This window comes from Hyperolius riggenbachi, chromosome 3, assembly GCF_040937935.1.
Source record: "Hyperolius riggenbachi isolate aHypRig1 chromosome 3, aHypRig1.pri, whole genome shotgun sequence".
NCBI classification, from domain to species: domain Eukaryota; kingdom Metazoa; phylum Chordata; class Amphibia; order Anura; family Hyperoliidae; genus Hyperolius; species Hyperolius riggenbachi.
This window is the reverse complement of record NC_090648.1, coordinates 335,783,536-335,808,446: the sequence shown is the minus strand read 5'-3', so window position 1 is coordinate 335,808,446 and position 24,911 is coordinate 335,783,536. Positions and strand designations below refer to the sequence as shown.

At 44.4% G+C, this 24,911-nt stretch overlaps 1 protein-coding gene across 1 annotated transcript in view; it reads left to right on the top strand.

Moving 5' to 3' along the window:
* Positions 1–24,911, top strand: part of LOC137562326 (dynein axonemal heavy chain 3-like) — a 1,996,682-nt gene that overhangs the window by 869,619 nt on the left and 1,102,152 nt on the right. The window contains exon 29 of the mRNA XM_068273663.1: positions 19,861–20,059. Coding sequence (XP_068129764.1) covers positions 19,861–20,059 — 199 coding nt within the window. The remainder of the gene's footprint in view (positions 1–19,860; positions 20,060–24,911) is intronic.

Genomic DNA, 24,911 nt, shown 5'->3' with positions numbered 1-24,911 from the left:
AAGCCGCCGTGCGCGGCGTGGAGCGATCAAGTCGGTTGGCGGTGGAATACTGGCATGAGCTCGCCTGACAGGCTGGAGCAGGCTAAGGAACGGACAGAGCCACATGACTTCTGATCGGGACAGCAGGGGAACACTGTCGGGCGGTCAAGAACAAGGAGCCGTGAGTTAAACAGTCACAGCCCTACGGGGTAGCTGAGCACCTTGAGGATTATAGACTGTAATTTGACACAGGGCTGGTTCACAGGTGGCCACGGGTAGGAATTCAAGGAAATACAAGGGGAGCACTGCGCTTCAGTATTTAAGCCATACAGAGACAGACAACAGTATGGTGATCTGGACTATAACACACAGACCAGCAAGTGTGTCTGAGCGCAATTGAGGTGGCACATGCAGCTTTCGGAGGATACAGTTGCTGAATGGATTTCAGAGAGGGACCAGAAGTACTACAGCGGGCTAGTAGAAGGTTAAGCTTACTTAAAGGAAACCAGAGACGTTTTAAAATTAAAGTTTTATACATACATGGGGCTTCCTCCAGCCGCATCCGCTCGGATCGCTCCCACACCGCCGTCCTCAGCCTTCTCTATCGCCGGCACCAGGTCCCGTAACTTCCTCTAGTAGCAGCCAGTCTGCGGCTGCCGGAGAGAGACGTAGACTGCGCACTTCTTTTGCGCAGACTGGCCACTACTGGAGGAAGTTACGGTAGCAGAGCTGCAGAAGGCTGAGGATGATGGCATGGGAACGATTGCTGCGGAGGGGGCTGGAGGAAGCACCAGGTATGTATAAAACTTTTATTTAAAAATGTCTCTGGTACACTTTAAGGAAGACTAAAATAACTTAAAACAAAAACAAAAAAACGAGTTTCACTTACCTGGGGCTTCTGCCAGGCCCCTGCTGCCGCCCTGTGCCCACGCTGTCCTGGAACGATCCCCCAGTCCCCTGCAGTGGCTACATTTCCTTCTCGCCGACTTGCAAATCAATAGCCACTGCACCTGCGCAGCCCTGGTCGCACACATTCTCATTCAGGATGCTCCCGGTTTGGCGAAGGTGAACAAGGTTGCGTACGGGCAGGGCCACGCAGACGCAGTGGCCGTTGAGTTGCGATTATGAAACTGAGCTGTGGTGCTAGACCGGAGGATCGTTCAGCTTGGCTGCAGGGGGCTGGCAGAAGCCCCAGGTGAGTGAAACTTTTTTTTTTTTACTTATTTCAAGTTTACTTTTAAACAAACTTCCATTGCTGCAACAAGCTAAATTGGCTAACAGGGCACCAGCAGTGAAAGGGTTACACACATACAAGAGAGACAGAGATATGGGGAGGGGGCAGCTGTGTGATCTGAGGGCTGGTCTGATAGAAGCACAGGCGACTAATGGGGAGGAGGGGAAGTGTCAGCTTACCAGGAAGAGTGTCCGGAACTCAAGTCTGCAAGGCCAGTGTCCCTGTCCCTTCGTACTTCAAGCAAGCGGCAGGAGGCTGGGACTGAGGGAACATTTGGCACTCCACACACCGCAGGAAAGCTGGAGACATCAGGCAGGACGGGGACAGCAGCCTCCCTGCCATTTCAAATGACGCGCTCGATGCTCCTCTGCTCTTCTCACTAACTGGCTGTGTCTACAGGCAGGGGGCAGGACCTCTGCTGCCTAGCAGCCAGTCACAGCAGCAGCCAAAACAGGGAGCAAGAAGAGCCGCTGCGGGACCAACATAGATGTAAAACCAGCGGCCCTGATCCAGGAGATAGGAGGCGGCCCGGGGGGAGATTGCCCCCCTTCCCCCCAGGCCAGTCCACCCCTGCCTCACTCGCCGCTAACGATAGTGTACTAATACAGCTATAACTACACTATCGTTCTGAGCTGAATTACCTAAAGACCGCACATGGCGCAGCTCCCCATCGCACTGTAAAGATAGGAACTGATAAGGCAAGTGGGGTGAGGGTTCCTGAGGACAAGCAGAGAGGAGGAAGTACTGACACTTCTTGCCTGCCCATCATCATGACTCATATGTCACAGCAAATTAAAAAAAAAAAAAAAGCTTTAAAAAGCATTTTATTTTAAAATGATGTCAGGGGTACTGTAAGTCTATAAATAATGAATTGAACTTAGCTGTGGCTTCTAGCAGCCCCCTGGAGTCCTTTTGTGCCCACGACACATGGGCCCCTATGTCCCTACGACCAAGTCCCTATGGCAAGCAGTGGCGACCACCACAAAGCTGGCCGGTTGCCGCCAGTTAGCGGCTCCTGCACATGTGCGCCAAGCCATGCGTACACTACACATGAGCAATTTTCATGTATGGCAGATGCAGCAAATGCCCCGCGGCCCATGGGAGTGCATTGAGGAGGCCCCCGCCGCTGGCCAGAGGGACTTGGACCAGCGCCATGGGCACAGCACAGGAGGACTCCAGGGGGCTGCAAGTAGCCCCAGGTAAGGTCAACTCAAATTTCCTTTAAGGCAGACAGCATAATTCTGGCCATGTGTTTATAGGTGTAGCTGGAATGATATATTATATTATCCACACACTCATTCTTCACTGATATACAGGTGACAGACACTATGCTGCTTGCAGGCAGATCTTGGCAAACAACCAACCAGGCAGTCAGTTAGGAATCAAGATACAAGTTATTACTTACTAAACCTGACACTGAAGCTGACTGTCTGCATTGCACTCTGCCTCTGCAACTTACTTGATTGCTTGAATATTGCTGCGGGAGCTAGTCAGACCAATCCCCACTATGCAGCCACTGCCAGCCCAGCTAGAGAAGATGCCTGCGAGGGACATTACTGACGTGCTGATTGATGAAGAGGATGGGCGGGCCGGGCTCAGCAAGCAGACCACATCAAGAAAAGGGGCAGGCCGCGGGCGGGACTCACACGAGAGCCACCAAGCGTCAGCTTACGTGAGTGAGCTGCAGGCTTAATAAAAAGTAAAAACATGAGCGGCTTGAGAGAGCGGGGGGCAGTGCCGCGTTATGTAGCCATTGCAACTGTACACTCTCAGAGAGAGAGAGAGAGAAAGTGTACAGGGACAAATTCTTGCCTGCGCCGCTGCCGCTGAATTAGTAGCGTAGCGGGCAGTAAATTTTCAGGGCGGGCGCCAGCGGGCAGACACTTTCCGAGACTGCGCTCATGATTTTATTAACTGACATGCGCCCAGAGGCCGTAGCCTCGCCAGCCTATGTGTCGGCCCGGCTCTGCCAGTGAGAACAGACAGAGTTATGCAGAGAGCAATGATCAGGTTTCAGATCACAGCTATGTAAGTAAGACTAAAGTGACACTATGAATGTCACGTGGTGTGTTGTGTTGCCGCATCTGATTCTATACAACTATATAGTATTTGAACATCTCTGAATTGTAATGGACCACAATATTCAAATGCACTTTCTTCAGTACGTGTCTGCATAATGTGTGTGAAAACATGCACATTGTATAGCAATGTCATGCTATGAAAATGTGTGTCATGCTATGAAAATAACAAATGCCTTTTTAACATGCCCTCCTTGCATTGCATTATGCCTGCATTGTATTGCAGGTTTTTACACAACACACATAATGTGAACTTAGACTACATTTTTCATGTAAGAAAAGGCAAGCAGTAGTAGGAGTAAGAGGAGGGACAGACATGGGGCACTGCAGTGCATGGACAGTAAAGCCCTCTAACACACATGTATGAGGCATGTCGTCTGGAAGGGATCAGGACTCGATCCTACTGCATTGAGTCCTGACCCCACGCGCTATAGTCTTGGTGTGTTTGCATGAGGCTTAAATGTACTTACATCATAGATTTACTGGTTGATACTTCTGGTTGATACCTCTGTTGCCTTTGAGAAAGCGGCAGGAGCCGCGAAATGGCTGTTAGGTCGGTATCCACACCTATCCCTTATCTGGTATGCCTGTATTGCCAAAGTGTCTGCAATAAACCTTAGTAAGCAGAGTTGGTGCTCCATCTTTCTTCTTTTCTACAAGTTTGAGCAAGTTATCTGTGAGTACAACCCTAAGGAAAAGGAGCGAACACTTTGAGTCTGTGGTCAGCTAGCACCTGGTGCCAACCATCTTTAACTCTTACTGCAAGATAGATTTACTAATCTAGTCCCAAATTGTTCCTTGATGAGATTGCATCCCTAAATTTGCATGTTTCCCCTCAAAGAAATGTGAGCCTATGCATACCTTTTAGAATACCTTTCCCTTTAAATACAGTCTGTATGCTGGATTCACTCTACTCCAATTTCACAGTTTCATTGTGAAAACATTATGCCCTGCCCATATCTGACATGTGTTGATCAGGTCTGAGCCCTGCTTTTTGTTCTACAGCCTATTCCAGTATGCACCCTTCCTACTTTCTGGAATTTCAATGTTGGACTGCTGTACACTTAGCCAGTAAGGATCAGCCTCTTTGTGGGTGCAATAGCATAATGATGAAGGTTATCACCATTCAAGACTATAAATTATTACAGAAGTCTGCATTCCTCTTCAATGAGCCTTCTGTTAATCCAATCCAATGTTTTGCCTTATCTAGTAAGACAACATGCTTTAAGCCCAGGGCTTAGAGTGAGTCACTGCTGAACACAAGGTGCACATCAATCTGTGAGTGACAGGACTCCCAACCCGGGACCCTTGAATTAAAGTGTGTTTTTTTACTTGATAAAGGGGTCCTATTGCATATAATAATAATAAAGATAACACAAACATTTTTATAGTGCTTTTCTCCTGTCAGACTAAAAGCGCTCAAGAACTGCAGCCACTGGGACGCGCTCAAGAGGCCACCCTGCTGTGTTAGGGAGTCTTGCCTTGAACTCCTTACTGAATAGCCACTGACCCTAGCCAAGACTTGAACCCTGGTCTCCCATGTCAAAGGCAAAGTCCTTAACCAGTACACTATCCATGCTCAAAACATTGGATTGGATTAATAATGGGCTTCCTGGGTTCAAATGGCAACACAAAATCAATGATCACTTCTAAGTACAGATGAAAGATATGTGAGCAAAGCTTTCACACAGTGCTCAGCAGTTGTAGTGAGTTATCAAAAACAGGCATAGGATAGATGGCAGAGTACAGCGGCAGCAGAGCTGGTGCACCCTGTAAACAGTATAGAAGCTCTCCTTAGTTGCCCTTTTTTAAGACTTCTTAAAAAATACAGTTTCCTTGTTGTTGCAAAGATCTGTTCATTACCGGGATCCAGTGGTCTAGTCCTGGGAAAAGCGGTGAATGGACTCACCCCAAAAAACCCTGCGCCGCACCAAAAAATGGGCATGGTCATGCAGCAGAATGTGGGCGTGGTCATGCGTGGGGCGAAATATACATGACCTTAGCAGTGGTGTAAAAGGTCTGCCGGGGAAGTTTGAGCTCTGCCGTAGTGTATCCCCCAAAAATAGATGTAATCTGACAGCATTTCATCCAAAATACATGTAATCTGGCAGATGTTCCTCCAAAATACAGATAATATGGCAGTGGTTCCCTCAAAATAGATACAATTTGGCAGCAGCAGTTCCCCCAACATACACATAATCTGGAAGCAGTTCCCCAAAATAAGCGTAATCTGGCAGCGAATCACCCAAATTACACGTATTACCCAAAATACATGTAATCTGGCATCAGTGCCCCCCCTCCATCCCCCCACCCCCCCAAAATACTCAATCTGGCAGCAGTTCCCCAAAATACACGTAATCGGGCAGTAGCGGTTCACACGACATACACATAATTTAGCAGCTGTTCCCCAAAATACATGTAATCTGTCAGCAGTGGTTCCCCAAAAATACAGATAATCTGACAGTAGTTACCCCAAAATAGGTACCCCCAGTATAGGTAGTCAGGTCTATATGTGTCCCCAGTGGAAGTAACCAGGTCTATAAGTGTCCCCAGTATAAGTAACCAGGTCTATGGGTGTTCCCAGAATAGGTAGCAGGTCTATAGTTGTCCCCAGTATAATTAGCCATGTGTATAGTTGTCCCCAGAATAGGTAGCCAGGTTTATAGATGTCCCCAGAATAGCTAGCCAGATCTATTGGTGTCCCCAGAATAGGTAACCAAGTGTATAGATGTCCCCAAATTAGGTAGCCAGATCTATTGGTGTCCCCAGAATAGGTAGCCAGGACTTTAGGTGACCCCCAGCAGGTAGGGAGTTAGCACAGTGAAGGGGGCACAGCGGCAGGGAAGGGGGACTGTCTCCCCCCTTCCCTCACCTTGGGGCTCCCCCTTGCTCGCTCCCTCCTCTAGAATTAAGCTTTGCGGGCAGCTGGCAGCGGGCAGGGACTTGCCTCTCTCTTTTTCCAGGCTGGAGAGGGAGCTCTGCATGCCGCTAGTCTGGTCTAGACCTGAGCAGCGGCACGCAGAGCTCTCTCCCGCACTTGAAAGAAGGAGTAGGTAAGTCCCTTCCCACTGCCAGCTGCACACAAAGTTTAATTCTGGAGGGAGGAGCAAGCAAGGGAGAGCGAAGGAGGACCTCCCCTCCCCCGATGTAGTGTTGGGCGAACATCTAGATGTTCGGGTTCGGGCCGAACATGGCCGCGATGTTCGGGTGTTCGACCCGAACTCCGAACATAATGGAAGTCAATGGGGACCCGAACTTTTGTGCTTTGTAAAGCCTCCTTACATGCTACATACCCCAAATTTACAGGGTATGTGCACCTTGGGAGTGGGTACAAGAGGAAAATTTTTTTTAGCAAAAAGAGCTTATAGTTTTTGAGAAAATCGATTTTAAAGTTTCAAAGGGAAAACTGTCTTTTAAATGCGGGAAATGTCTGTTTTCTTTGCACAGGTAACATGCTTTTTGTCGGCATGCAGTCATAAATGTAATACATATAAGAGGTTCCAGGAAAAGGGACCGGTAACGCTAACCCAGCAGCAGCACACGTGATGGAACAAGAGGAGGGTGGCGCAGGAGGAGAAGGCCATGCTTTGAGACACAACAACCCAGGCCTTGCATGAGGACAAGAAGCGTGCGGATAGCAATTTGCATTTTGTCGCCATGCAGTCATAAATGTAATACAGATGAGAGGTTCAATAAACAGGGACCGGAAACGCTAACCCATCACAGATGTTCATTGTTCATGTTACTTGGTTGGGGTCCGGGAGTGTTGCGTAGTCGTTTCCAATCCAGGATTGATTCATTTTAATTTGAGTCAGACGGTCTGCATTTTCTGTGGAGAGGCGGATACGCCGCCGATCTGTGACGATGCCTCCGGCAGCACTGAAACAGCGTTCCGACATAACGCTGGCTGCCGGGCAAGCCAGCACCTCTATTGCGTACATTGCCAGTTTGTGCCAGGTGTCTAGCTTCGATACCCAATAGTTGAAGGGTGCAGATGGATTGTTCAACACAGCTACGCCATCTGACATGTAGTCCTTGACCATCTTCTCCAGGCGATCGGTGTTGGAGGTGGATCTGCACGCTTGCTGTTCTGTGTGCTGCTGCATGGGTGTCAGAAAATTTTCCCACTCCAAGGACACTGCCGATACCATTCCCTTTTGGGCACTAGCTGCGGCTTGTGTTGTTTGCTGCCCTCCTGGTCGTCCTGGGTTTGCGGAAGTCAGTCTGTCGGCGTACAACTGGCTAGAGGAGGGGGAGGATGTCAATCTCCTCTCTAAAGTCTCCACAAGGGCCTGCTGGTATTCTTCCATTTTGACCTGTCTGGCTCTTTCTTCAAGCAGTTTTGGAACATTGTGTTTGTACCGTGGATCCAGAAGGGTATAAACCCAGTAATTGGTGTTGTCCAGAATGCGCACAATGCGTGGGTCGCGTTCAATGCAGTCCTAGGCCGAAGAGGTCATAGCCTAGGGTCACAAAACCTGTTTATTGGGCAATTTCAATGGTGGCGAGTCTGACGTACATAAATCGCAGCAATGGCCGTTAGCAACGTCTGAATCTCACGAAATGTCTCATGCAGGTAGAAGACATATTGTTAGACTTGGGCTCCAAAGATGGGTTCCCTACATCTCTGCAAACCAGAGTTACAGGGCTCCAAATTTGGTAAAATCCCCCATAGGCTTTCATTGGGCCTCCTATTTACAGTTCCAAAATCTCACATCTTTTCAAAGGGCAATTACTCAGCAGTGGCAAATTTTCTAGCATTGTAGGGACCCTTAGGGGGAACATGACTGGTGAGTTTCGGGCCCCTAGGCCGAAGAGGTCATAGCCTAGGGTCACAAAAACCTGTTTATTGGGGCTATTTCAATGGTAGTGATGGTGACGTACATAAATCGCAGCAATGGCCGTTAGCAAAGTCTGAATCTCACGAAATGTCTCATGCAGGTAGAAGACATATTGTTAGACTTGGATTCCAAAGATGGGGTCCCTACATCTCTGCAAACCAGAGTTACAGGGGTCCAAAATTGGTAAAATCCCCCATAGGATTTCATTGGCTCCCTATTTCACTTTCCAAAATCTCACATCTTTTCAAAGGGCAATGGCTCAGCAGTACCAAATTTTCTAGCATTGTAGGGACCCTTAGGGGGAACATGACTGGTGAGTTTCGGGCCCCTAGGCCGAAGAGGTCATAGCCTAGGGTCACAAAAACCTGTTTATTGGGGCTATTTCAATGGTAGTGATGGTGACGTACATAAATCGCAGCAATGGCCGTTAGCAAAGTCTGAATCTCACGAAATGTCTCATGCAGGTAGAAGACATATTGTTAGACTTGGATTCCAAAGATGGGGTCCCTACATCTCTGCAAACCAGAGTTACAGGGGTCCAAAATTGGTAAAATCCCCCATAGGATTTCATTGGCTCCCTATTTCACTTTCCAAAATCTCACATCTTTTCAAAGGGCAATGGCTCAGCAGTACCAAATTTTCTAGCATTGTAGGGACCCTTAGGGGGAACATGACTGGTGAGTTTCGGGCCCCTAGGCCGAAGAGGTCATAGCCTAGGGTCACAAAAACCTGTTTATTGGGGCTATTTCAATGGTAGTGATGGTGACGTACATAAATCGCAGCAATGGCCGTTAGCAAAGTCTGAATCTCACGAAATGTCTCATGCAGGTAGAAGACATATTGTTAGACTTGGATTCCAAAGATGGGGTCCCTACATCTCTGCAAACCAGAGTTACAGGGGTCCAAAATTGGTAAAATCCCCCATAGGATTTCATTGGCTCCCTATTTCACTTTCCAAAATCTCACATCTTTTCAAAGGGCAATGGCTCAGCAGTACCAAATTTTCTAGCATTGTAGGGACCCTTAGGGGGAACATGACTGGTGAGTTTCGGGCCCCTAGGCCGAAGAGGTCATAGCCTAGGGTCACAAAAACCTGTTTATTGGGGCTATTTCAATGGTAGTGATGGTGACGTACATAAATCGCAGCAATGGCCGTTAGCAAAGTCTGAATCTCACGAAATGTCTCATGCAGGTAGAAGACATATTGTTAGACTTGGATTCCAAAGATGGGGTCCCTACATCTCTGCAAACCAGAGTTACAGGGGTCCAAAATTGGTAAAATCCCCCATAGGATTTCATTGGCTCCCTATTTCACTTTCCAAAATCTCACATCTTTTCAAAGGGCAATGGCTCAGCAGTACCAAATTTTCTAGCATTGTAGGGACCCTTAGGGGGATCATGACTGGTGAGTTTTGCCACTGCTGAGCCATTGCCCTTTGAAATGGTGTGAGATTTTGGAACGGTAAATAGGAGGCCCAATGAAATCCTATGGGGGATTTTACCAATTTTGGACCCCTGTAACTCTGGTTTGCAGAGATGTAGGGACCCCATCTTTGGAATCCAAGTCTAACAATATGTCTTCTACCTGCATGAGACATTTCGTGAGATTCAGACTTTGCTAACGGCCATTGCTGCGATTTATGTACGTCACCATCACTACCATTGAAATAGCCCCAATAAACAGGTTTTTGTGACCCTAGGCTATGACCTCTTCGGCCTAGGGGCCCGAAACTCACCAGTCATGTTCCCCCTAAGGGTCCCTACAATGCTAGAAAATTTGGTACTGCTGAGCCATTGCCCTTTGAAAAGATGTGAGATTTTGGAAAGTGAAATAGGGAGCCAATGAAATCCTATGGGGGATTTTACCAATTTTGGACCCCTGTAACTCTGGTTTGCAGAGATGTAGGGACCCCATCTTTGGAATCCAAGTCTAACAATATGTCTTCTACCTGCATGAGACATTTCGTGAGATTCAGACTTTGCTAACGGCCATTGCTGCGATTTATGTACGTCACCATCACTACCATTGAAATAGCCCCAATAAACAGGTTTTTGTGACCCTAGGCTATGACCTCTTCGGCCTAGGGGCCCGAAACTCACCAGTCATGTTCCCCCTAAGGGTCCCTACAATGCTAGAAAATTTGGTACTGCTGAGCCATTGCCCTTTGAAAAGATGTGAGATTTTGGAAAGTGAAATAGGGAGCCAATGAAATCCTATGGGGGATTTTACCAATTTTGGACCCCTGTAACTCTGGTTTGCAGAGATGTAGGGACCCCATCTTTGGAATCCAAGTCTAACAATATGTCTTCTACCTGCATGAGACATTTCGTGAGATTCAGACTTTGCTAACGGCCATTGCTGCGATTTATGTACGTCACCATCACTACCATTGAAATAGCCCCAATAAACAGGTTTTTGTGACCCTAGGCTATGACCTCTTCGGCCTAGGGGCCCGAAACTCACCAGTCATGTTCCCCCTAAGGGTCCCTACAATGCTAGAAAATTTGCCACTGCTGAGTAATTGCCCTTTGAAAAGATGTGAGATTTTGGAACTGTAAATAGGAGGCCCAATGAAAGCCTATGGGGGATTTTACCAAATTTGGAGCCCTGTAACTCTGGTTTGCAGAGATGTAGGGAACCCATCTTTGGAGCCCAAGTCTAACAATATGTCTTCTACCTGCATGAGACATTTCGTGAGATTCAGACGTTGCTAACGGCCATTGCTGCGATTTATGTACGTCAGACTCGCCACCATTGAAATTGCCCAATAAACAGGTTTTGTGACCCTAGGCTATGACCTCTTCGGCCTAGGACTGCATTGAACGCGACCCACGCATTGTGCGCATTCTGGACAACACCAATTACTGGGTTTATACCCTTCTGGATCCACGGTACAAACACAATGTTCCAAAACTGCTTGAAGAAAGAGCCAGACAGGTCAAAATGGAAGAATACCAGCAGGCCCTTGTGGAGACTTTAGAGAGGAGATTGACATCCTCCCCCTCCTCTAGCCAGTTGTACGCCGACAGACTGACTTCCGCAAACCCAGGACGACCAGGAGGGCAGCAAACAACACAAGCCGCAGCTAGTGCCCAAAAGGGAATGGTATCGGCAGTGTCCTTGGAGTGGGAAAATTTTCTGACACCCATGCAGCAGCACACAGAACAGCAAGCGTGCAGATCCACCTCCAACACCGATCGCCTGGAGAAGATGGTCAAGGACTACATGTCAGATGGCGTAGCTGTGTTGAACAATCCATCTGCACCCTTCAACTATTGGGTATCGAAGCTAGACACCTGGCACAAACTGGCAATGTACGCAATAGAGGTGCTGGCTTGCCCGGCAGCCAGCGTTATGTCGGAACGCTGTTTCAGTGCTGCCGGAGGCATCGTCACAGATCGGCGGCGTATCCGCCTCTCCACAGAAAATGCAGACCGTCTGACTCAAATTAAAATGAATCAATCCTGGATTGGAAACGACTACGCAACACTCCCGGACCCCAACCAAGTAACATGAACAATGAACATCTGTGATGGGTTAGCGTTTCCGGTCCCTGTTTATTGAACCTCTCATCTGTATTACATTTATGACTGCATGGCGACAAAATGCAAATTGCTATCCGCATGCTTCTTGTCCTCATGCAAGGCCTGGGTTGTTGTGTCTCAAAGCGTGGCCTTCTCCTCCTGCGCCACCCTCCTCTTGTTCCATCACGTGTGCTGCTGCTGGGTTAGCGTTACCGGTCCCTTTTCCTGGAACCTCTTATATGTATTACATTTATGACTGCATGCCGACAAAAAGCATGTTACCTGTGCAAAGAAAACAGACATTTCCCGCATTTAAAAGACAGTTTTCCCTTTGAAACTTTAAAATCGATTTTCTCAAAAACTATAAGCTCTTTTTGCTAAATTTTTTTCCTCTTGTACCCACTCCCAAGGTGCACATACCCTGTAAATTTGGGGTATATAGCATGTAAGGAGGCTTTACAAAGCACGAAAGTTCGGGTCCCCATTGACTTCCATTATGTTCGGAGTTCGGCCATGTTCGGCCCGAACCCGAACATCTAGATGTTCGCCCAACACTACACGTGACCCGTTCGGCCAATCACAGCGCTAGCCGAACGTTCGGGTAACGTTCGGCCATGCGCTCTTAGTTCGGCCATATGGCCGAACAGTTTGGCCGAACACCATCAGGTGTTCGGCCGAACCCGAACATCACCCGAACAGGGTGATGTTCTGCAGAACCCGAACAGTGGCGAACACTGTTCGCCCAACACTACCCCGATGCTGTGCCCACTACTCCGCCTTCACTGCGCTGTCTCCCCTCCACATGTTAGGGTGGATGTCCACCCTCTGAAAAAAAGTAGGTGGATGTCATCCAACCGCGTTTACGCAGGATTCGATCACTGCCGGTGTCTGTATTTTATCTTTTTTTTTTTTGGTGTCCAAATTAAAGTTTTCTGAGTGCCAAACCTGCAAAACTCTTTCCTCCTTTGCAAAGAGCTGGTATTGACACTTAGCTCTAAATCACCTTTGGTGCCTTAAAGACATCCATGGCTACAATAGACATCCATGGCTACAATTACTAGGTAATGCCTAATGATGTTGATCCAGGGGTTTTATCTGATTGCCATCTGGAGTCAGGAAGGAATTTTTTTCCCTTTTGGGGCTAATTGGACCATGCCTTTTAAGGGTTTTTTCGCCTTCCTCTGGATCAACAGGGATATTTCAGGGAGCAGGCTGGTGTTGTACTTTGTTCTCTGGTTGAACTCGATGGACATATGTCTTTTTTCAACCAAAATAACTATGTAACTATGTAACTTTACTTAATATAACAATGAATAAAATTGTTTATTTTTTACAATATTTATTTATAAATTATTTAGCCAGTGTTTGCTCATTGCCCATCTATACTGCTGACAAGGTCCATCACTGTGGAACTAACATCTAGTTTCCCAGAGTGTACTGGGGGGAGAAGTCTTCATGACACCATGGCCTAGACTAAACATCACTTGGAGGGTGGGGTTACATACCAACACACAGCAATCAAAGTGGGTTACATTCTATATATGTATTTATATCTATGTCATTATTGTGCCTTTTTAAGAGAAGGTGGAAATCTGAATAGGTGGGAGGAGAGGAAATCAGTATTTCTTTGTTTATATTGATGGCATTTGGCCGTTCTTGACAATGGGTCTAAGATAGGAGTCGTTTACGGGCCTCTCATACTTTCAGCCACTCCAGTATTAGCTATTTATTTAAAGCCAGAGAGGGGACCCAAAACGAAATAAAAGATGATTTATTGCAGGTAAATAAGCAAATGATATTTTTATTCCTACCACAGTGACTGTAGCTAGAATTGCAGAGTAAACAATGGGAGTTCAGTCCCATTTTAAATGATCCTATTTATGCTTTTCTCTCCGTAAAACCTCACCTAGTTCGGGTACAGATAAAATTTAGATTAAAATCATTTATAGGAAATTGTATGTAGTGGTGTATTAGGATTTGGTATTTGAAGATTCTCATCTCAGGCTTGAGCCGCTGAACCATTTTCCAGGGGTTTGAGATCAGTGCCCTCTCAGCATTCATAGAAAGCCATACAAGAGGTCTGTGTACAATGAAGGTTCACAAAAGGTTAAGAGAAGAATATATGAGCTTCTGCGATGGTGTTTATATCGAATAGCAACAGCAGAGCCAGCGAAATTGCTCTCTTTTTCAATGAATAAGAAAGAAGACTGTGGATTGAAAATCCATTTAATTTGTTAGCACAAAAGTTAAGCTAGCCCCTAGACAGTTATAACTTTCTTTTTAGCACGCCTTTTTAACTTACTCTTGATAGCAGCAATTCAGTCAAGTTGCCCATTTATGTTATATATTTTTTTTTTCAAAGAAAAAAAAAGTTGAAAGCACAATGACAATTTTGCACTTTATGCTTGACTTGTGAAATTATTATTATACTCCTGCCCAGCCAGAATGACACACACTTCAATGCATGGACGCTTGTTTATTTTCAAAAGACAAATGTGGAATGTACGTGTTTAGCAACACATTGAACTGGCAGGAAAGTGATCTACAGAATTTTATTGTCAAACAGCCCTGTTGTTTGTTTTCTGTTAAAAAGATGTAGTGAAGTTTGCTGAGGCTCCTGTTGGGATGTAATGGGATGTTGCTTAAGTTGTCACATTGACAGAACACACAACATTTACGAATGAATCATTTCCTGTTTTCTATTTTACGAGTTTATAGAAAGTTTCACTGTTTTGCATTGATTTAGTTAAAGTGGACTGGAACTCTTTCACAGGACAGAAAAAGACATAGAGAAATACGCCCTGTATGAATGTAGAGAGTTTAGGCTGTCTCATTCTCCCTCATCTGTGACCACTGTAATTTGATCCCTCAGCTGCGTCAGCTAATTGCCACGGCAGAGAGGTTACTTTGAAAGCCCAGGATGTTAAAGGGACTCCGAGCACCTCTCATGGGTCCTTTAAAGAGACTCCGTCTCCAACCAGTACTGCAAAGTACTTAAAGATGCATACTTTTCTGTAGCTCTTTCATTTGGTGCCTGAATCGCCATTCTACACCAAATAGTTTTCATTCGATTTAAATTTAAAAATTGCGGCTGCTATCTTGACCATGTTATAACTTATGGGTCACCCCTGTCTTCTCTGTTAGAGAAGTGCATCACTGAATGAAGCAGGAAGAGGAAGTGACACGCATGGCCATTGCAAGGGGCTCCTCCAGAGGAGTCATAGCTCAACTTTGTTGGAAGTCGTCTGGCTTAAAGGCATACCCATCAGAGGTGCTCGGAGTCCCTTCAACATGTCTGCTTCAATGAAAGCAGAAAGTAGAAACACTGCAGATTTATTGCATGATTTGAATCAGTTGTAACAAAGAAATGTTTTTCTTTAAAGGTTACTGTACTGTTGCTTATCTTAGAGCAGAGAGGAAGTTCTGAGTTCAGATATGCTTTAATAAGGAACCGATATTAATTGCACACACTTATGATTACACATTAGGGCAGAGACACACTGCAGAGTGCTTTCGATCTGCTTTCATTTTTTAAAACACCCTACTATTGACTTGCATTAAAATCGATGCAAAATCATGGCAAAATTGCTGTGATTGTGATTTTTAATGCAAGTCAATGGGAGTACGTTTTTAAAAATGAAAACTGATCGAAAAGCCCTTTGTGTTCAGACAATGATAGCAGTATCCAGAAACAGATAAACTCCAGCAGTAACAATTGACAGACCCCAATTGGAGCCCAGAGCCCAGTAACATCCCTTGTAGCATAACAGAAACCAGTAATAGTTAAGTCTCCAGTAACAGATGAAAGTCTCTTATAACAGACACTAGAAGAAGATCAGACCTCAGTAGCAGATGATAGATCCTTGTAGCAGATCAGAATTCAGTTAAAGTCCCCAGTAGCAGATCACTTCCTGACACAATCCCCGGTAGTAGATCTGACTTCTTTAGCAGATGCCAGACCTCAGTTACAGATCAGACTTCAATATAAGCTTTAATCTATTCTAATTTACATGTTTGGTCTGGAATGCATGGAGCTCCACAATCAACCAATGACAATAGAGGATGCTAGCAAGAGTTTCCTGTAGGCTAGGTGGAAAAACAAGTGATGCAGTGAATCTTCAATATCCAAGTCAGCATGTTGCTCTGCCCAGCACCTCTTAACTTGGACAGTTCCATGTAGGATAATAATATAAGAGGAATGTAAGTTTAGAGGATTAACATGATTAAACAGCCATGTTTTCTAGTGTCACCAGACACCAATGCAAAACACATTTAAAACTACAAGTGTCATCATTCTTTCCTTAATACTTTGCAGTTTTTTTTATATGGTGTACTCATATTTTTTTTTCTTTTAAGTTTTCTTTAAAAGTTCCATGGTACATTGGAAAGGAATTTACATGACTGTGTGAACTTACCTCGATTATCTGCATCCGACTTGTCTTGACTTAACTGAGCATAGTGAACAAGTTTTTGGTGTCTACATTTTCTTCTTGTCTTCTTTCTTCTTTTGAGCTGTGTTGGGTTTACATTTCTTTCAAGAGCTGCAAGTGATTACTCATAATGAGCATCATGCTCCTTTGAAATAGATTTCCCTGAGATAAAGCAGACTGCCTTTCATTTTAATAGTGACTATAAAAATTAAACACCTCATTAATCAAGCAGATTCCTATTAAATATCAGAGAATACCAGCACAATAAACAGATATCTGAGCAAAATCAGATAGGGATAAAGTTCTTTGATTTAATAGCTTTGTAACATAACTTTCAGGCAAAAATCCAAATACACAAAAATTAACAAAGCAAATAATATCATTATATATTAGAGCCTGGCTCACAGAGGATTTTGCTTCTTCTTCCAACCAATGCTGGAAAACAGCTATCAAATCTCTGCTTATCATACAATAATCAGTTTCATGTAGCCATCAGTTTTTACAGTATTTATCATTTCTGTTTGCCATAAAGCTACGAATGGATTTATTGCATATTTTTCATTTACATAACAAATACTGTTACAAATTTTTTATGCATATCGGAACACTTTATGTATTATGTTGTAATGCTGACTTAATGTGCCTTTCATATACTGTAATGATGTTCTAAAGAAAAACAATTGCATATAGCCTTAACGTGTACCTGAGGTGACATGAGACATAATGAGATAAAAATGTGCATGTATGGTGCCAAACACAATAATAACTATGTCCTGTTCCTTTTTTTTCTTTTGCTGTCAGAAAGGGTTAAATATTCAGGTCTGCAAGTGACACTTTCTCTCCAACTGGGGGCTAGTCAGACTATTGCTTAACCCTAACTGTACCAGTAAGAACAAAAACATAAAATATAGATACTAACCTCAGTAGGGGGAAGCCTCTGGATTGTTCAGATGTTTTTGCTAATCAGCCTTGCGCCCAGTATTTCAATACTAAGACCCTCTGAACTTCTTCAGCAAGGGCTTCTAAAATAGGTTTACTTGGCTGCGCTTCCAACTGAGCACCGGCGCAATGTCCAATCTCCATTGCCGTTCTCACTCATTATAATGCATGTGTTATGCAACTCGTTAGCTTTTGTTTGTTTTCAGCAGCATTCTTCTTGTTCACCTAAGTCTAATTGTTACATAGTTACATAGTTATTTGGGTTGAAAAAAGACATGCGTCCATCGAGTTCAACCAGAGAGCAAAGTAGAACACCAGCCTGCTCCCTCACATATCCCTGTTGATCCAGAGGAAGGCGAAAAACCCTTACAAGGCATGGTCCAATTAGCCCCAAAAGGGAAAAAATTCCTTCCCGGCTCCAGATGGAAATCAGATAAAATCTCTGGATCAACATCACTGGGCATTACCTAGTAATTGTAGCCATGGATGTCTTTCAACGCAAGGAAAGCATCTAAGCCCCCTTTAAATGCAGGTATAGAATTTGCCATGCAGAAGGAAATGGCAGCGCTTCCTGAATTGACTACCTGCACAAGTATGCAGAGCTTGAATAACGGACAGATTACACACCTTGCATTCAAAACAGGTACAGTAAAGGAGAGCGTTAGCTTCAGCATAAGTTGTGGGAGTCTAGTAGGGATCATTTGTGCACAACTTATGCTGAAGCTAACGCCCTCCTTTTACTGTACCTGTTTTGAATGCAAGGTGTGTAATCTGCCCGTTATTCGAGCTCTGCATACTTGTGCAGGTAGTCAATTCAGGTGCAGCGTCTGTTTGGAAGCGCTGCCATTTCCTTCTGCTGTACAAAACTTAGGTTACTGCATCTTTACATCATTTTTTTGTTCAGATTTTAAAGGGGTTCTTTCGCGAAAAAAGTAGGCAGTTAAAAAATGTGACAGATGACAGGTTTTGGGCCAGTCCATCTTTTTAAGGGGGATTCTCAGGGCTTTCTTTGTTTTCAACAGCATTTCCTGAACAACAGTTGCAAAATCTAACTGACATAATAGTGTGCAAGTGATTAGGGAGGCCGGCTGGTATCTTGCTATTTTGGCAGTTAAACTGCTGTTCAGGAAATGCTGTTGAAAACAAAGAAAGCCCTGAGAATCCCCCTTAAAAAGATGGACTGGCCCAAAACCTGTCATCTGTCACATTTTTTAACTGCCTACTTTTTTCATGAAAGAACCCCTTTAAGGGGCGGGACATGACATTTTTTAACCTCCTTGGCGGTAATCCCGAGCTGAGCTCGGGGTATGCCGCCGGAGGTCGCCGCTCAGGCCCTGCTGGGCCGATTTGAGTTCTGAAAAAAGCAGCACACGCAGCCGGCACTTTGCCAGCCGCGTGTGCTGCCCGATCGCCGCCGCTCCGCGGCGATCCGCCGCGTGCAGCGGCGAAAGAGGGTCCCCCCAGCCGCCCGAGCCCAGCGCAGCCGGAACAAACAGTTCCGGCCGGCGCTAGGGGCTGGATCGGGCGGCTCTGACGTCAGGACGTCCATGACGTCACTCCGCTCGTCGCCATGGCGACGAGGAAAGCGAAACAAGATAGGCCGCTCATTGCGGCCTATCTTGTTACTTTCGATTGCCGGAGGCGATCGAAAGTACGCTTCCGGAGCGCCCTCTAGTGGGCTTTCATGCAGCCAACTTTCAGTTGGCTGCATGAAATATTTTTTTTTTATTTAAAAAAAACCCTCCCGCAGCCTCCCTGGCAAAATAATTAAACCGCCAGGGAGGTTAAGAAAAATTGCAACCTATAAGCATTGACCCTCCATAGTGCAGGAAGTAGTTTGAGACTTGGCTCTTGCTCATGACCAGAAATTCTAAAAGTAAATCATTTGGCTTAGAATGATAATGAAGAAACCTTTTCACAGATAAAAACAAACTTTATAACTGAGCAGCTACACAGATCTTAAGCTGGCCACTAACGGTCCAATTTCCAGCGAAAAATCGTTTGAGCGATCAGAAATTCTGATCGGATTGGTTGTAAATAATCTCAGTTGATGGGCACAATCGATAATGAACGATTATAAAAGAAATCGTCTGATTGAATTTTCGTCGAACCAAAATTTGGATTTTCTTGTTGGTCGTGATAGATAGGAAGCAATGATTGGTTAGTTGATGGTGTAGTGAACGATTTTTCGTCCGATTAGAATTTCTGATCGCTCGAACGATTTTTCGCTAGAAATTGGACTGTTAGTGGCCACCTTAAGAAACATTAAAGAAAAATGAGAGAGAGAAGAGTAGATGCAGAAAAGAAGGGATTGAGATTGGGACTGGGAGCAGCAGCACAATTAGGTAATAAAGTAAGGCACAAAGGTGAAACCAATAGGCTAGGAGGAGATTCTGTCTGCATTTCTTCTCAGCAGGTCTTATTTTCATATTTCTTATTGCCTAGCTGTCCTTTATTCAATGCTATTTACATACTAATTTTTGCTCCAACATGAATATTGTTAAAATACAGCAAAAAAGCAATGTTTTTTACTGGCTATTTGGAACCCCTATTATAGATGCTTTAGATAGCTGAAGACCAGAATATTTTGGGTAAACATTGAGGGCTCACGTGAAGTGTATGAGAATATACTTTTCTTGTCTTGACTCCTCTCCTAGCAATGAATCCGCAAAGCTACTAGGTGAGCAATAGAAAGTGTTCTACGCTTACTAAAATCAGACATGCTTCTATCAGTTGTTTTATTTGTAACAGAAATAACTTCTTTCTATAGTGTTTTGCCATCTGTTTCATCACATGGATTGCATTGCAAATCATAATATGATTTTTATTTTCAGGCCGAGACATTGTTGTGAATATGAAAAGTCGTGGGATTGTGAACACTTTAGATTTTAGCTGGATTTCACAGATGAGATATTATTGGGAAGAAAACAGCGTTGTTATAAGAATGGTTACCACAAGTGTGCCGTACGGCTATGAATATTTGGGCAATTCTGGAAGACTGGTCCTTACGCCTCTTACTGATCGTTGCTTCAGGTAAGATCCCATCTCCACTATTGCTAACACAGGCTCCCTGATGCCACTTTCCTGACCTCAGAGTGACCATATTTGTTCAGTGATTGTGAGGAGAACATCAATTCTAGGCTCCCGTTAGACCAGCCTTCCTCAACCCTTTTACCCTGGAGGAACCCTGCAAATAACTTTTGGATCTCAAGGAATCCCTGCAAACAATTTTTTTTTATATCTCGAAGAACCCCTGCATTTATTTTGCAGTAGGTGTGGTCTTTAAAAGTAGGTGAGGCTTTTTATTTCACTACCCCCTATTATACTGACACTCATTATACTGTCTCCTTATCCTAGTGCTCTTTATTAATGTGCTCATTAATATTCTGACCCCCAATTGAGTGCTTATTTTCAAAGTACCCCATATTATAATGTGCTCTATTATACTTCCCCCACGATGGGGCGAAATGCCAAGGAACCCCTGCAAGGCCTATTAAAGGAACCCTGGGGTTCCAGGGAACCCTAGTTGAGAAAGACTGCATTCGACTATAACATTATTTATAAGTTTGGATCACATCACCTCTCAGCCAGGGACAGGTGGCCTGTGCTCTCCTAATGAGGGAGATCAATTTGTAATTTTGTACATTAGGTTCAATAAATTGATATTGGTTGTCTTGGTATTTTTCATTTTCCTTTTGCAAAAACTGCAACTTTTTTGTTTACAAAATCTTTTCATCAGTAAATTCAAATAATCTGCTATGAAATGCAATTAAAGAGAATCTGTATTGTTAAAATCGCACAAAAGTAAACATACCAGTGCGTTAGGGGACATCTCCTATTACCCTCTGACACAATTTCGCTGCTCCTCGCCGCATTAAAAGTGGTTAAAAACAGTTTTAAAAAGTTTGTTTATAAACAAACAAAATGGCCACCAAAACAGGAAGTAGGTTGATGTACAGTATGTCCACACATAGAAAATACATCCATACACAAGCAGGCCGTATACAGCCTTCCTTTTGAATCTCAAGAGATCATTTGTGTGTTTCTTCCCCCCTGCAGCTATCTTCCACTGAAGTGTCAGGCTGTTTCTTCCTGCAGAGTGCAGACAGCTCTGCCTGTATGTAATTCCTCAGTATGTGAAAGCCCAGCCAGCTCAGAGGAGGATTTATCCAGCTTGTAAAAGATAAGAGAGAAGAGAGATGCTGCCCTAATCTAAATAATACACAGGCAGAGGGGCCTGGAGGGGGGAGATGCATCACAGAACCACAACACTGAAGAACTTGGCAGTCTTCCAGACACAGGCTGACAAGTCTGACAAGAGAGAGATAAGTTGATTTATTACAGAGATGGTGATAGTAAAACGTGCTGCAGTAAGCCAGAACACATTAGAATAGCTTTTGGAACTTGTAGGATGATAAAAAACAGGATGTAATTTTTGTTACGGAGTCTCTTTAATAACCTGTGCCTGAACATATTTTCAGCATATGTCTATACAGGTACCTCTGCTTTATAAGGTCAATAACCTGTAACTAGCTGATCTAAGTTTACAAGTAATAAACTAGCAATTACGCTTTAAACGTTCAGATTTTTTATTAAAGACTTATCACAGTGTTTTCTAAAACTCATTCTTCCATGGCCTTAAGCTACTTAAACATTCACTTACTGTAGTAACCCAAAACGATCACTGTGATGTTTTTTTTTTTTGCAATGAACACTGTGTGGCATATAGAGATGGGCCGAACGGTTCGCCGGCGAACGGTTCCAGGCGAACTTTGGGGGTTCGCGTTCGCCTGCATCAGGCGAACTTTTGCGGAAGTTCGATTCGCCCCATAATGCTGTATTGAGCAAAATTTTTAGCCTCCATTTCACTGTCAGCAGACATGTTATTGTCAAACACACTGCTTTCAGTGCTAGAGAACCCGCCCACCCTCCCTTCAAGGTAGGTCCTTTATACCATTTGACTCAGTTGTCTGGCTACACTAATTAGTTATGGGACAGCTGCTACACACTCTGCTAGGGAGATTTTAATTGGCCTTCCTCCCTCCTCCCTCCTCCCTTCTACCTTCTACCCTTCTACCCTTCTACCTATTCTCTTCTGCCAGGGAATTATACTATTTTAAAAACCAGTATACATCATACCATAGCTGGGAATACATACATGAGTATACATCATACCATAGCTGGGGATACATACATGAGTATACATCATACCATAGCTGGGAATCGAACCCAGATCTCACTGTGTGGTGGGCACATCACCCTAAGCACTGTACCACTACAGAAGTAAGTGAAGCTAGCCTAAAATTTAACATTTATGCTCAATGCAATAGAACCATTAGGTTGCTTAAAGGAGAACTGTAGTGAGAGGTATATGGAGGCTGCCATATTGATTTCCTTTTAAGCTATACCAGTTGCCTGGCAGCCCTGCTGATCTATTTGGCTGCAGTAGTGTGAATCACACCAGAAACAAGCATGCAGCTAATCTTGTCAGATCTTACAAAAATGTCAAACACCAGATCATACCATAGCTGGGAATCGAACCCAGATCTCACTGTGTGGTGGGCACATCACCCTAAGCACTGTACCACTACAGAAGTAAGTGAAGCTAGCCTAAAATTTAACATTTATGCTCAATGCAATAGAACCATTAGGTTGCTTAAAGGAGAACTGTAGTGAGAGGTATATGGAGGCTGCCATATTGATTTCCTTTTAAGCTATACCAGTTGCCTGGCAGCCCTGCTGATCTATTTGGCTGCAGTAATAATAATAATCCAAACATTTGTATAGTGCTTTTCTCCTGTCGGACTCAAAGCGCTCAAGAGCTGCAAGCCACAGGGACGCGCTCAAGAGGCCACCCTGCAGTGTTAGGGAGTCTTGCCTTGAACTCCTTACTGAATAGGTACTTGACCTAGCCAGGATTCAAACCCTGGTCTCCCATGTCAAAGGCAGAGCCCTTAACCAGTACACTATCCAGCCACTGTAGTGTGAATCACACCAGAAACAAGCATGCAGCTAATCTTGTCAGATCTTACAAAAATGTCAAACACCAGATCTGCTGCATGCTTGTTCAGGGTCTAGGGCTAAAAGTATTGGAGGCAGAGGATCTGCAGGATAGCCAGGTAACTGGTATTGCTTAAAAGGAAATCAATATAGTAGCCTCCATATACCTTTCACTACAGTTCTCCTTTAAGCAACCTAATGGTTCTATTGCATTGAGCATAAATGTAAAATTTTAGGCTAGCTTCGCTTACTTCTGTAGTGGTACAGTGCTTAGGGTGACGTGCCCACCACACAGTGAGATCTGGGTTCGATTCCCAGCTATGGTATGATCTGGTGTTTGACATTTTTGTAAGATCTGACAAGATTAGCTGCATGCTTGTTTCTGGTGTGATTCACACTACTGCAGCCAAATAGATCAGCAGGGCTGCCAGGCAACTGGTATAGCTTAAAAGGAAATCAATATGGCAGCCTCCATATACCTCTCACTACAGTTCTCCTTTAAGCAACCTAATGGTTCTATTGCATTGAGCATAAATGTTAAATTTTAGGCTAGCTTCACTTACTTCTGTAGTGGTACAGTGCTTAGGGTGATGTGCCCACCACACAGTGAGATCTGGGTTCGATTCCCAGCTATAGTATGATCTGGTGTTTGACATTTTTGTAAGATCTGACAAGATTAGCTGCATGCTTGTTTCTGGTGTGATTCACACTACTGCAGCCAAATAGATCAGCAGGGCTGCCAGGCAACTGGTATAGCTTAAAAGGAAATCAATATGGCAGCCTCCATATACCTCTCACTACAGTTCTCCTTTAAGCAACCTAATGGTTCTATTGCATTGAGCATAAATGTTAAATTTTAGGCTAGCTTCACTTACTTCTGTAGTGGTACAGTGCTTAGGGTGACATGCCCACCACACAGTGAGATCTGGGTTCGATTCCCAGCTATGGTATGATGTATACTCATGTATGTATCCCCAGCTATGGTATGATGTATACTCATGTATGTATTCCCAGCTATGGTATGATGTATACTGGTTTTTAAAATAGTATAATTCCCTGGCAGAAGAGACCCTCCTCCCTCCGGTAGGAGGGAGGAGGGAATAGGTAGAAGGGTAGAAGGGTAGAAGGGAGGAGGGAGGCCAATTAAAATCTCCCTAGCAGAGTGTGTAGCAGCTGTCCCATAACTAATTAGTGTAGGCAGGCAAATGGTATAAAGGACCTTGCTTGGAGAAGGGAGGGTGGGCGGGTCCTCCAGCAGTGATGTGTCTTTCACTCAATTAGGTGTGGCTCCAAGTATTAGAGCTTTTGAAACATGTTTTCTATCATTTTTCCAGTTGATAGAATTTTTTTAAACTTTCAAAGTTCGCCTCCCCATTGAAGTCTATTGCGGTTCGCGAACTTTTTCGCGAACCGAACCTTTCGCGGAAGTTCGCAAACAGAGTTCGCGAACCTAAAATCGGAGGTTCGGCCCAACTCTAGTGGCATATACAAGTAAATGATAAGTAACTACATAGTCAAAATCCAGAGTTAATCTATATGTACATCAATCAACTCTGATGTCGTACAGTATTGTAGGTGGAATGCTCTTTCCTTCTCATCAGTATTTCTTGAATGACCTTTTTTTTAACCTAGTAGTCACTAACAGGGGTGGCTGATTAATGTTTTGATGCATCTTCTGGGTTGCTTTTGTTGGTTATACCAGGGTTGGTGCTACCATAGGGGCAACTGCCACAGAGCATGAGCCCGCTGCAGGGTCACAACCCACTCTGTGCACTTCCTGTGCCTCTCCTCCCTGACCTGTGACATGTTATTATGTAGTAACATGCGCTGGGTCAGGAAGGAAAGGTGTCCTATTGAGGACAAAGTTGTTAGTGCATGGAGCCAC